Raw genomic sequence first — 12296 nt, 5'->3', positions numbered from 1 at the left:
CTAGTTATCTTTGTCTGATTTTAAAATTTGTGACAATCTGAGTCATTCGTGCCATGACAAATAAGACAAAACAGAGCCAATCTGTAAGAAGGAAAATACTTCTTCACCACATTTTCTACATCATCAGATTGTGCTTAGTCATGCTGTCCAAGTTGGTAAACTTAGCCACACTATGTTCACCAGACGCTTTGTGTTTAACTGGCAAAGCAACTCCTGACAAGGTAAACAATCAGGGACATCGTCAAGATTGCATATTGTGAAACTGAGAAATATGGAATGAGAAAATATTAAGTAAAATATATAGTAAAAATGGAACATTTCTTTCACAGAAATGCTCTGGGATGTTTGTGGTGAAACAGACTAACTTACCCTCCGAATGTGTTAACTTGCCAGGCAGCTTTTCATTTCTTCAGCAGACCGTTCCTTTTATATTGAGAATTGCAAAGCAATATGGAATTCTGGGTATGAAGCTGAACATGTTTGCATTTTAACAGGGAAGAGCTTCAAAATCATGGTCCTCTTCGATCAGCGATTAAAGACTTAACATTTCATTTCATAAGTACATGAAGTGCCAGCTTTAGGCATAAAATTATTGAAGAAAAACACCAGCCTTAAAACATTGTCCAGAACTATGTCATGGAAAATGGCCAAATGTAAGGCATAACTGTCCCTGGCAAAGCATTCAATGAGAGTTTAAAAGACATTGCACATGTGGTAGGTAAATTGATGGAGAAAAAAAAAAACAGGAGAAACCTAAATAACTGCAATGGGACTGAACTGTAGAGCCTGTTTGGAGACTTTGGTAGTTTTTGAGTTACTGTTGGCAGTTTAATGACCAGCTGAAATACAAACCAGAGGACGTCTGAGAGTGATTTCGACAAGCTCAGATGAATTCCTAAATCAGCTGCAAAGCTCCAGCTGTCCAACTGTTTTTGATGTAGTATGGGAGCATTTTTATAAACTTTTATCAGTTTAATATTTTAAAAGTACTGTTGGCATATTTTATTACACAACTGTGGTGCAAATGAACACATGAGACTTAATATTTCACATAATGTGTGGATAAAATGTGGAGTAACATAAGTTTGAATGCTTGTGTATATAATGTCAAACCTTTTCTAGCATAAATTGGCTCATTTTTCTGAGTTAGAAGATCAGAATGCTTTTAAATAATACAGGTATAAATATTCACCAATTTCTTAAACTGTGAAAAGTGAGCCTTTTTTCAAAATAATATTAAGTTTGAAACGTTAAATATGAAACTTGCTCCAGGGTGAAAGGTATTTTTACTATCACAATAGTTTTTATTATAGAGCTCTCTATATATTATTGTTTCCTTGGCTTTACAGTGTGACATAGTTCTGATGTTAAAACTAGTCCACTTGTGATTGGTTGAGACAGCCCATCTTGACAACTCTTCTTCAGGAAGCACATGCTGTTAAGAGCTGAGGTGGGTTTCTGACTATGACAGAGAGAAAAAAAAAGGACCAGTGAAGTCACCGTGATGCCTGATTGTGACCCAAGCTAACTGAGTCAGAGTAAAGCCTCGTTACCCTGCAGAAACTGCTTGCAATAAATGTTCTTGTCTGCACTATACCCTTTATTCCATGCATCTAAACTATGTGACATTTGCGTTGTTTTTTCTCCAGACCTCAAAAGTAATCACTCATCGCTTTGCAACCTAATTGAAGAAAAATCGTTGTTTTAGTCAACCGTGGTCTGAATCCAAATCGTGGAACCACCAAAACATCCAACAAACTGGAACTGAACAATCAGCCTTCCAGTCTGAGTGACCTTCCAGCTGGAACAACAGCTTCTCATGCCAATATTTCTCCATAAGTCAAGCTGAGAGATGGGACTTTGGGAACCACACACCTGCAGTGATTCAATTAGATCAGTGAGGGTTCTGTTGGTTCAATTAAAAGCAGTTTTGATACTTTTAAGTCATCCAGCCATTTATGTCCCTCTTGGATTAAGTAGAAAAAATGTCAAAATCTATTTAAAATAATATTTCCGCTGTTATTGCACATCTGTTTTTCTGAACTGACATACTATACTGTAAATAGTATGTCTTTTCTGATGCTCAGTACACATGCACATTATGTACATTTTTGGAAAAGTGATCCCTTGGATCGTGAGTCTCATATTTTTATTTGCAATAACTGCACCGTATTTTCTGTTATGGTCATTACACTGAAAAAAAGAGAGTGGAGCTTTTTTTCAGTGGTCATTACACTGTAAAAAGAGAGTGGAGCTGCTGTTCATATGTCCAACTTAAAAATAATTGAATTAATTTGAGATCAAATTAGGTTTGTCAAACTTGATTTATTTACATTTGTTTAGTGTGACAACTTTATAAACTTAATATAGTTATTTGAATAAATTTAAATTGATTAATGACATAACAAATTACTTCATTTTTTTAAGTTGTACCACTTGCTTTTTTTTCAGTGTGCTATTGTTGTTGTTATTCTTCCATCCATCCATTTTCTGTTCACCCTTGTCCCTAATGGGGTCGGGAGGGTTGCTGGTGTCTATCTCCAGCTATGTTCCGGGCGAGAGGCGGGGTTCACCCTGGACAGGTCGCCAGTCTGTCGCAGGGCAACACAGAGACAGACAAGACAAACAAACATTCACACACACACTCACACCTAGGGAGAATTTAGAGAAACCAATTAACCTGACAGTCATGTTTTTGGACTGTGGGAGGAAGCCGGAAAAACCCGGAGAGAACCCATGCATGCACAGGGAGAACATGCAAACTCCATGCAGAAAGACCCCGGGCCGGGAATCGAACCCAGGACCTTCTTGCTGCAAGGCAACAGCTCTACCAACTGTGCCACTGTGCAGCCCTGTTGTTATTCTTGTTTTCCATAAATATTTCTTAAGACTTCAAGAACTTTTCTTTGTGTGGACCTTTATACCTGCTTCTGTTCCACCTGAATTCCCTTCTCTGGGACAATAAAGACTGTTTCTATTTCTATTTCTGTTCTATTTCGAAAATCACATCCTGAACACCTTTCTTTCATCTAATGAAAACTAGTAAACTCTATAATCTTTAATAATATTTTGAACATTTCAATTCCTTCTCAATACTTTCTCTTTTCACCTGACATAATTGTGAAATTTGCATTACTGTATTATCATTTTTTACAGTTAGTGGTTTGTATATTTATTGTGGCTTAATTAAATCCTTGTAAGATCATAGCTTGATTAATAATACATTTTGCTTTTAATTATTTACAGTAAGTTGGCTTTTCTTAGAATCTCTGACTGAAATGTCATCATGATTTCAGTGCTAATCATCTCCAGTTTCATTTTGAATTGTCTGGTAAAGATAAAGCAAGAATTCATCCATCTGACATCTGATGGACAATACGACTAACTTATTTATGTACATTAATACAGAGAAATACTAAAGAAGACTTAGAATACACCTTCTCCCTTTATTAAGTGATCTAATTTCATTACTAGTCAAAGGTGAAGATTTACTCTAAGGGAAAAAAAGTAAAAGTTACATGTTGCATGATATAAAACCTGAAATTCCCATTAGAGTTTTTATTAGATGATCTAATTCCCACACACTAAGCTCTGAGCTGTCCAGGAAATTTTTTTATCAGCACACAGGTCTTATACAGACCTCCAGGGACCAGTCATCATATGTCACAAAACAAGTCAAAACAATTTAATATAACATGTGCTCCTCATTACAATTTCATAGAAAAGTAATTTAGGAGGCCTGGGCTGAACTGTAACTCAACTAGAGAGAGAAGACAAAGGAGAGGAGGCAAAAAGGGAGGAATTGAACCAACAAAGATTAGCAAGCGCTTGAGTCCAATAACAAAAAAATACATCTCCATGTAAATATTGTTGACATCCATGAGAAAGTGCCATGCTGTTCCTTTTATGAAATTAGGTCATATTCAGGTTTCAGTCCCAACTATAAAGTTTGCTTCCATAAGGGACTTATATATCCATCCATCCATCCATCCATTTTCTGTTCACGCTTGTCCCTAATGGGGTCGGGAGGGTTGCTGGTACCTATCTCCAGCTACGTTCCGGGCGAGAGGCGGGGTTCACCCTGGACAGGTCGCCAGTCTGTCGCAGGGCAACACAGAAACAGACAAGACAAACAACCATTGACACACACACTCACACCTAGTGAGAATTTAGAGAGACCAATTAACCTGACAGTCATGTTTTTGGACTGTGTGAGGAAGCCGGAGAGAACCCACCATGTACAGGGAGAACATACAAACGGGACTTATATATATATACATGTATGCGCGTGCAGACGTGTGTGTGCGTGTAGAACAGCATTACAGACTGTTATATACTGCACTTATAGCTTTGTAAGAAGATGCTAGCTTTGAATTTTTGTCTGTCTTGTTTTCTTGTCAGTGTAGTTACATACTAAGTGGAGAGCTCCAGATCATTATTTGTGACTTTGTTTCTCATAATTGCTTAGTGAGTAGGGCAGCATAGTGTTATAAAAGCATGCAATGTTTTTATAATACTGTGCATACATGTTTTGTAATACATGTATGTTTTTATAATACACACATTGCATGTATTACAAAAATGTGTTTTTATACGTCTCTATGATTTATTGCAACTTATAAAACATGCAATGTTTTTGGAATACCATATAAGTCATTTGTCAAAATGACATTTTGACTTACGAGTATTAATGTTGGTCTGTTTTAGCGCCATGACATATAATTAGATAACATTTATTACAATCCAAGTGGTTCTTTGCAATATAAAAATTGCAATGGTGATAAATTAGCAATATATTATGTACCCCAAGTAATGAGTGGCTGAAGCAGTCATCATTGAGGAGAGAGCTAAGTATTGTCCTAAATAGATTGATGGACTGGAAATCTATGGAGGGGGAAAAAAGGAAAAATCCTTCAGGAAATTATTCTTTTTTTCTAAAATATAAATGCATTATAGAACCGGAAGCTCAGATTAGAGAATTTACCCAATCACTCAACTAGCAATTATTCAAACATTATTTCTGTAACTCATTTATCAAACTAAATCTGAGGCAAAGTGCAAAAAAAACAACTGACACTAGAAATGAAAAGTAAGCACCAATCCATGATTTCTACACTTGTACATGACTAAATTTCATTCCATCTTCAAGCACAAAGCATTAAAGACTATAAGATTTTTTAATTTCACCCTGTTGCAGTGATTTTCCCTTTCTGAACTTTGTGTGTCCTCATATCCTCATGGGTTTGGATGCTTCCTTCATCCTGCCAACAGCAGCCGGCAACAACTTGACCTGGAGGTCTTTTTCCTGCGACGTGTGAATATTGTTAGCTGATGCAGCAGATCATTATGTAACCGGGTCATTGTTTTGTTTCTTTCCAGTGGATTTTAGAACTTTTAAATATGTGCATCTTGCATCACCCGGGACCATTTAACAGAAACAAAGACCTTGTCTTATTAGCTTCAGCAAATAGTAAATCATAAGCTTTGAACCTCAAAATTCTTTAGGTAAAGGTTAACACAAGTTCATATTGCGAGATAGCAAAAAAGCAGAAGGAACTCATTAGTTACCCTAAAAGGCAAAGTTTGCACGAAACTGGAAGAGTGGATAATGCAACTCTATATCAGTTATCTTTAAATTCATTAAAGATAAGATGAATCCCTGAGTGACTGATCATGGTCCTTGATTCTTAAATATACAAACAATTTATGGTGCAACACAGAACAACTTCTTAGCTGGAAAAAAATGAAAACATTTCAACAAATTATTGGTTGCTTAACATCGTTTTAGTCAGAGTGAGTGTTTTGCTGTGAAGATGCACGCGCGTGTACGTACAGACGCGCACACACATGACTGGAGGGGACAGAGGCCAGCCTGTTCAACAAGTAGGTCAGCCCAGGTCCAACAAGAGCAAGAGAAACAGAGAGGGAGAGAAAGGCAGGAGCTGACTGAAGCAAGGTCATTGGCTGCCAGCGCTTTACAAATGTATTCACACCCGTTGGACTTTTTCCCATTTTTGCCATGTTACAACCACAAACCTCGATGTATTGCTTATCAATTGTGAAAAGGTTAACATGTTTTATCGATAAAAAACTGTGAAGGCATCAGAGGTTGGTTAGAGAAGATTAGAGAACAGCTATAATAATGAAGACAAAGGCACACAGCAGGCAGGTCTGAGGTGGTGTTATAGAGAAGTCTAAAGCATGGTTATGTAATAAAATAATACATCAAGCAAGAACTTCTCATGGAGCACAGTTGAACCAATCACCCTATAAAGAAAATACTACAAAACTGCAAACCTACAAAGATATGGAGGTCCAACTAATGTGACAGGCTTGGTGAGTAGAGGAGATAATTAATCAGATATGCTGTGGAGCCAGAATGTTAACTCTGGAGGAGCTACAGTGATCCATAGTACAGGTGGGAGAGTCTGTTAAGGACAAACACAAATTGTGTACGTCAAATATCTGGCTTTAAAGGAGAAGGGACAAAAAGAAAGTCACTACTGAAAAAAAACTACAAGAATCCCTGTTTACAGTTTAGCACTAGCATGGTAGAGCTTATAGGACACATATTAAGCAAGGAGAGAATAGGAAAATGGACGTAGCTAAATGCAGACATAAAAGCCAGTTGGTGACTGCAACAGCATTGAAACTGGAGTGAAGGTTCACCTTATGTGTGTAAAAAAAAAAAAAAAAGGTCAAAAAGTCCAGTTTAGATGTACAAAGCTGGTAGATGTATAACCCTAAAACCTGCTGGCTCAGGGGAGTGGGGCAGATGCTCAGCACAATTTCTGATTTTATTTCCAAATTGACTTAGAAAACCATGCATCCTTTTCCTTTAGTTCAGAAATTATGTATCTCTTTGTGTTAGTCTATTACATAAAATCTCACTAAAATATAAATAGAAATGTGTGTTTCTAACATGAGAGAATGCGATGAAGTTCAAGGAGTGTCAATACTATACATTGAAAGGCAAAATATGAATCCTTAACTTTTTAATGCAAGATATAATATTACTAAGTAAGTACTGGAAAACTATATCATCCAATTGATAAATCTATTGTTATAAATATAATATCAGTGTCATTAGAAGCCCAGAGTACTTGTGTGTCTCACCTGAGGGCAGTCTTTGATGTAATGGCCCTTGTTGAAGCACAGGTGACACAGGTAGTTGGGTGGGGGTCTTTTGTTGGGTTTCCTCGGCTCTGAAGAAAGGGAAAGGTCTGAGAAATGGTCCGTAAGGGAGTTGAGTCCGTCCACGATGTTGTTCAGCGAGCCATAAGGAGATACATTCTTATACACGTTGTTGTTTAAGGCCTGAAAAACAGGAACAGACAAGACTCCGATTCAACACAGTGCTTTTACACAACGTGCCGTCTTTGTTTTCCTTCAACAGATTTTCACATCATATTTAATGGTTCTATTTTCTGCTGCGAGAAAAACATGCAAGGACTCCAAGACCATTTCTCTTATTTAATTCAGAACATCTGGCGATGAGCCCAGCTGTGCTTATGAACTGGAAAAGTACTGAGCATGTCCATGGAGAGAGACAGGGCTTTACAAAGGATGACTCACTGTAAACAAGATGAGAGACATGCTCTATAAGGCCAGCCATAGAGCCATCAGCCATCAGCAATGTCACCACACGCTGTTGGCGGTAAACTAGCCTCTGTCGGTTTGCTGTCGGCGACAGAACACAGCCTTGCATGCAACCAGGCCCAGTGAATTCATAGAGGATGCCCTCTGAATATTAAAAACAGGGAAAGCAACGCTTGCAGCCCCTTTCCTCTTCATCCCTGTCTTCCCCAGTTAAATTGCAATACACAACACAAGACAGCAAATCGCTTCTTGGGAAAAGTAGGCCAGTTTTAAAGCAAGCTTTCATATTTCATAAAGCCGTCTCATTAGCCTATTGCATTAACATAGCAATAGATAATCTTGCTTGACATCTGCCTTAAATCAGAGCAGTTTAACTAAATAGCAAATATCTGATACACAAATTGTGAGTAAAAACAGAGTGAAATCCACACTTTCACTATTTCTTATGACTCCCAGCCATTCTGTAAGTTTTGAGACTCAGGTTTATGTCTGGCTTGAAATCTTACTGTTGGTGTTTAATGTTGCAAAGCAAAGAAACCTTAGCCTTGGCAGCTTTGCCCCGACTGAAAGCCAAATCTTTATCTGGAGGCTGTAAGATTGTCTTGCTAAACAGCTCCAGCCTTAAGACCTCATGTTCATTTATTACATGCAGCCTTTGTAAATCAAGTGTTACAGCTCTTTAGTTTCTTGGAGTTTTCCACATGCCATGTGCTTCTTCTCTGCTGGCAGGAGCCGCTTCGATTCTCTGCTGTCTGTAACTTGAAGAATTTGGAGAGGATTGTGAAATTATTTTAACAATTACACAAAACAGGAAACTTTGCTCTGTTTATGATGTGTCACATTTTCCCTCTCTGTTTGGCTTCAAACCATTATCTGCCAACACAAGAGAAAAAGATTTCACACACCTCCGCTAATGGAGGGGGAGAGTTTGTTTATTTTGCGTATTTGTGTGTCTGAGTGAGTGGCTACAAGAGATAACTCTAAAGAGGAAGCACTCTGCCATTCAGAGGGAGAGCTCAGAATCGTTTCAGTGAGGTTTTGTAAAACAGCTAAAAGGACTTAAAACTCTTGTGCGGGTTTTCCAGCAGAGCAGTTTCAGAACCTTTACTGGTTCTGGAAGAACTGGTTTGGTTTTCACTGCCAAGAGCAAGTGCCGCACCCCGACATTACAATTCTGTGAGCATCACAACTGAAGTCAATGAATGTAATTGATTTTTTTTTTTCTATGAAGTACCTTGAGAGAATATTTATTTTGAATTGGTGCTATATTAATAAACTAAAATAAATGTAATTAAATGTTTGAGCTACTTTAAATTTACTCAGATTACCACTTTACATGGTACAAATCACATTATTTGTTTCAGAAATCATGCAAACAAATGCTTGCCTGATTAATCACCTGATTAATTTAATACAGCATTCAGTGGGACTCAATGTGAATGTTGTACTTTCCTGACCATCTGATCTTCTTTTGGCACCAGTAGCTCTGCAGACCGTTTGACACACTCCTTAGACCAGGATTTATTAACACTTGTTAAATAATATTTTCCAAGTCAAGTCCCAAGTCTCTAATGAGTGAAATTAAAACTCTCCTATTGGAGGCATTCCATCTAGTCTCACTAAAACACAGAGCTGATGTAGCTTCCTGAGTTTAAATTCTTCTCATTCTACACATAAGTCTAGTTTGCGACATTCAATTTAACATCGAAATAAATGCTGTTAACTGTTGTGAATAATTTTGAAAGTACGGTAAGACATAATATTTACCCCACTACAAATATTCATAGGCATTTACAATAAAAGAAAACTAGCAAAATAAACACCAGTTAATGTTTTTTTTCTTTTTTTTTCTTTTTTTTGGGGGGGGGGGGGGGGGGGTTGGAAAAAGCACAAACAACAGTAAAAAAAGATGACAGAGGAGTCTTTGTAGTGGCACTAGGTTAGCACACAGATAACAAGATGTCAGAGATAATGTAAAATTGTTTTGTTTTTAAATGACCCAAAGTTATTTAATACAGAGTTCAGTTTCAGAGGACTTGTCCATGGTTAATAAATCAAACGGATTCTTCTATGGTAGGAAATGAGCCTTTCTGCCAGAGCTGAAACTCTAGTCTCTTGAACAATCTGGACTAAGATTATCTTGTTTTGAGTTTTTAGAGTGCAAATCTATAGGAGCACTTTCTCTCTAATTGGATGGGTTTGCTTTAAACAGACCAGAGTTTGACTCCTTGGATCGTGTGCTTCTGTTGGGTCAGTGTGAAAGCTCTTACTTGTGGTTCAAGTAAGAGTTGGTTCATCTGAAAGCATGGGTCGCAGTTTAATTGGAAGTGAACCTCAGTCTGCTTTTCTTGCAGTGAAAGTGCAACAGGAAAGTGAAGTTGCTAATACATGTGACGTACATTTATATAATCTGTTCAGTTCAAGTCCGTTTACCGTAATTATCTAGTGCCAATTTATAAGAAAATTCATGTTAAAGAACTTTACAAAATAAAGGCATCTCATTTATGAACATAAATATATACTTTATTCATTCCATTTCACTCATACTAAATGAACAGATTAAAATCCAATTACATTATTCCAACTTAATCCTACTAATGAGAAAATGCACTCAGGCTCAGTTTATTGCACAAGTTAGTAAAGAGGTTTACTATCTAATGAACGACTACATACCTAGATGGACAGTAAATTGAATCAATTTTTTTACTTTGCAGCAATCCCCTGTCCCAAGCAAGCATGTGGAAACACTGGAAAGGAGAAATCTCCCTTTTAGCAAGAGACCACTAGCAGAACCCAGCTCAGTTTTAGCACCCATCTGTTGCAATTGCAGCTTTGAGAAGATAGAGCAGACACACAAAGAACATGTTTGTGTGATCTGAAAATTTTATGTCCTCACTCTGTATCTGTGTAACCCCAGCAGCCCATATGCTCTTTTTCCATTTTATTTTCTACACTGCTGCAGAATTGGATCTGATTTCTATCTATAATCAATATTTCTCTCATATCAAACTTCATTCTCCCAAGGTCAAATAACTTCACACTTTCCATGGGTATTGGGCTCACAGTTGCACCTACATATCCGTCCTGCCTAGAATTAGTAATGAGAAAACTCAGTCTGAACATGTACCAAGAGATACTCTAATTTCAGATGTCTATTGTTCAGATAGGAATCAGAAATAGGTTTTGGTTAAATGTACTAATGGCTTGCCATACTGGACAGCTTCTTGTGATATTGCCACAAACAAGCAGATGTTGTAACTGCATAACATTTCCAAGGTGGTCTCGTCAGTTGTGTATTGAGAAAGAGAACCAAACCAAATGAAGTTGTGAAATCGCAGACTCCTCATCTCAAAAGTTTAACATGTTCATTACTTGTTTCATGCAAGAAGACCTTTGGTGCCTCATCTCCCTCTAACTTTATTTTCTGTGTAAATAATCCTTGGTCTCTGTGTAAACAACAACCCACTGAACACTTGACAATGCCTTCATGATTCACATCACGGCATTCAGATAAACCTGCCATGGCATTCTGGAGACTGGAATTGATTTAAGACTGAAGAAGTCAAATCTGTCTCCACAAGCTGCTATCTGCAACCTCTGGGATCTGATCATTTTGGTTTAAACTAAATGAAAACATCCTGAGAGTTATCTACTCAAGGATAGACATAAACTGCTTATAACCTTTAAATAGAACCTCGGTAAAATCCTCTGAACCGTCTCTCTTCAAGCAAGTGCTGAAGAGATCTGAACAAGTCCAGCACATCTGTGGCTGTTTAAACAGATCCAAAGGATAAGTTGTCCCAATGTGATGTGGGAAAGTTAATAAAACACTGATATGTTTCAAGCAGGATGGAGCCGTCTAGTGGATTTAATTGATGTGTAGAATGATTTAGATTTGCACAAAATGTTGACAAAGGTTAAAAAGTTTCATTTAAATACTATCCCAAAAACTAGCTTATATTAAATCTAAACTGACAGCAGATTTTTTTTCTGTGGAATGCCTCTTGGAACAATATATTCCAATCTCGCTCCAATTAGACTGCAAAAACAATAGCATTCAGCATTACTCATCTCATCCATTACCAGTCTGCAGTGGGTTATTTCGCTTGGCTTGATCTGTGCATTAAATTGAAAATGACCCCACCTTTTAAACCGTTTCCAGACTCTGTGTGTTCTCACAGTTTGAAAACACTTCAAGACCATATGGGTTGAAAAGAATTAAGCAATTGCATGTGATTTGCAATGTGAAAAGGCAGTTTCCTGCAGACTTCTCATGTTAAATGAGTTGAAAAGCTCTACCTGGGTACCGTATTAAAGTATGCTAGGTCCAGTTGGTGCATTCATCCTCCATCCAGTACTGGTGTGTCCAAAACTTGACCTCAGGTAAATTAAACTGATGTGTAATTAACACTTCTAGCTGTATATTTTTGCACTAGCATGTTCAGTATGTAATTGTTTTCTAATGGCGTGCTGCATGTACACATGTGTGGTTACAGGGCTGAGGTTTAGGGGTGCGGTTGCCTGCCTGGGTGCTGTTTTTTTGCACACTGTGGTCTGGAGTATCAGATTAGCACCCGGTACACATTATAAGCATATTTGTCCCTAAAATTACACAGAGCTACAAAAATAGACAATATGTAAACAAGTACAGATTTTTGTTTGCACAACCTGGTCTATTTGAAGGAGGGAGAGACAGC

At 37.6% G+C, this 12296-nt stretch overlaps 1 protein-coding gene across 1 annotated transcript in view; it reads right to left on the bottom strand.

Annotated features, from left to right (window-relative positions):
• The window catches only part of zcchc24 (zinc finger, CCHC domain containing 24), a 41734-nt gene that overhangs the window by 27801 nt on the left and 1637 nt on the right, over positions 1-12296 (bottom strand). Inside the window, exon 2 of the mRNA XM_044137390.1 lies at positions 7117-7317. Within this exon, the coding sequence (XP_043993325.1) occupies positions 7117-7317 (201 nt within the window). The remainder of the gene's footprint in view (positions 1-7116; positions 7318-12296) is intronic.

This window comes from Gambusia affinis, linkage group LG13 (genome assembly GCF_019740435.1).
Source record: "Gambusia affinis linkage group LG13, SWU_Gaff_1.0, whole genome shotgun sequence".
In the NCBI taxonomy this organism is placed as follows: domain Eukaryota; kingdom Metazoa; phylum Chordata; class Actinopteri; order Cyprinodontiformes; family Poeciliidae; genus Gambusia; species Gambusia affinis.
This window is presented reverse-complemented; position numbering and strand designations above follow the sequence as displayed.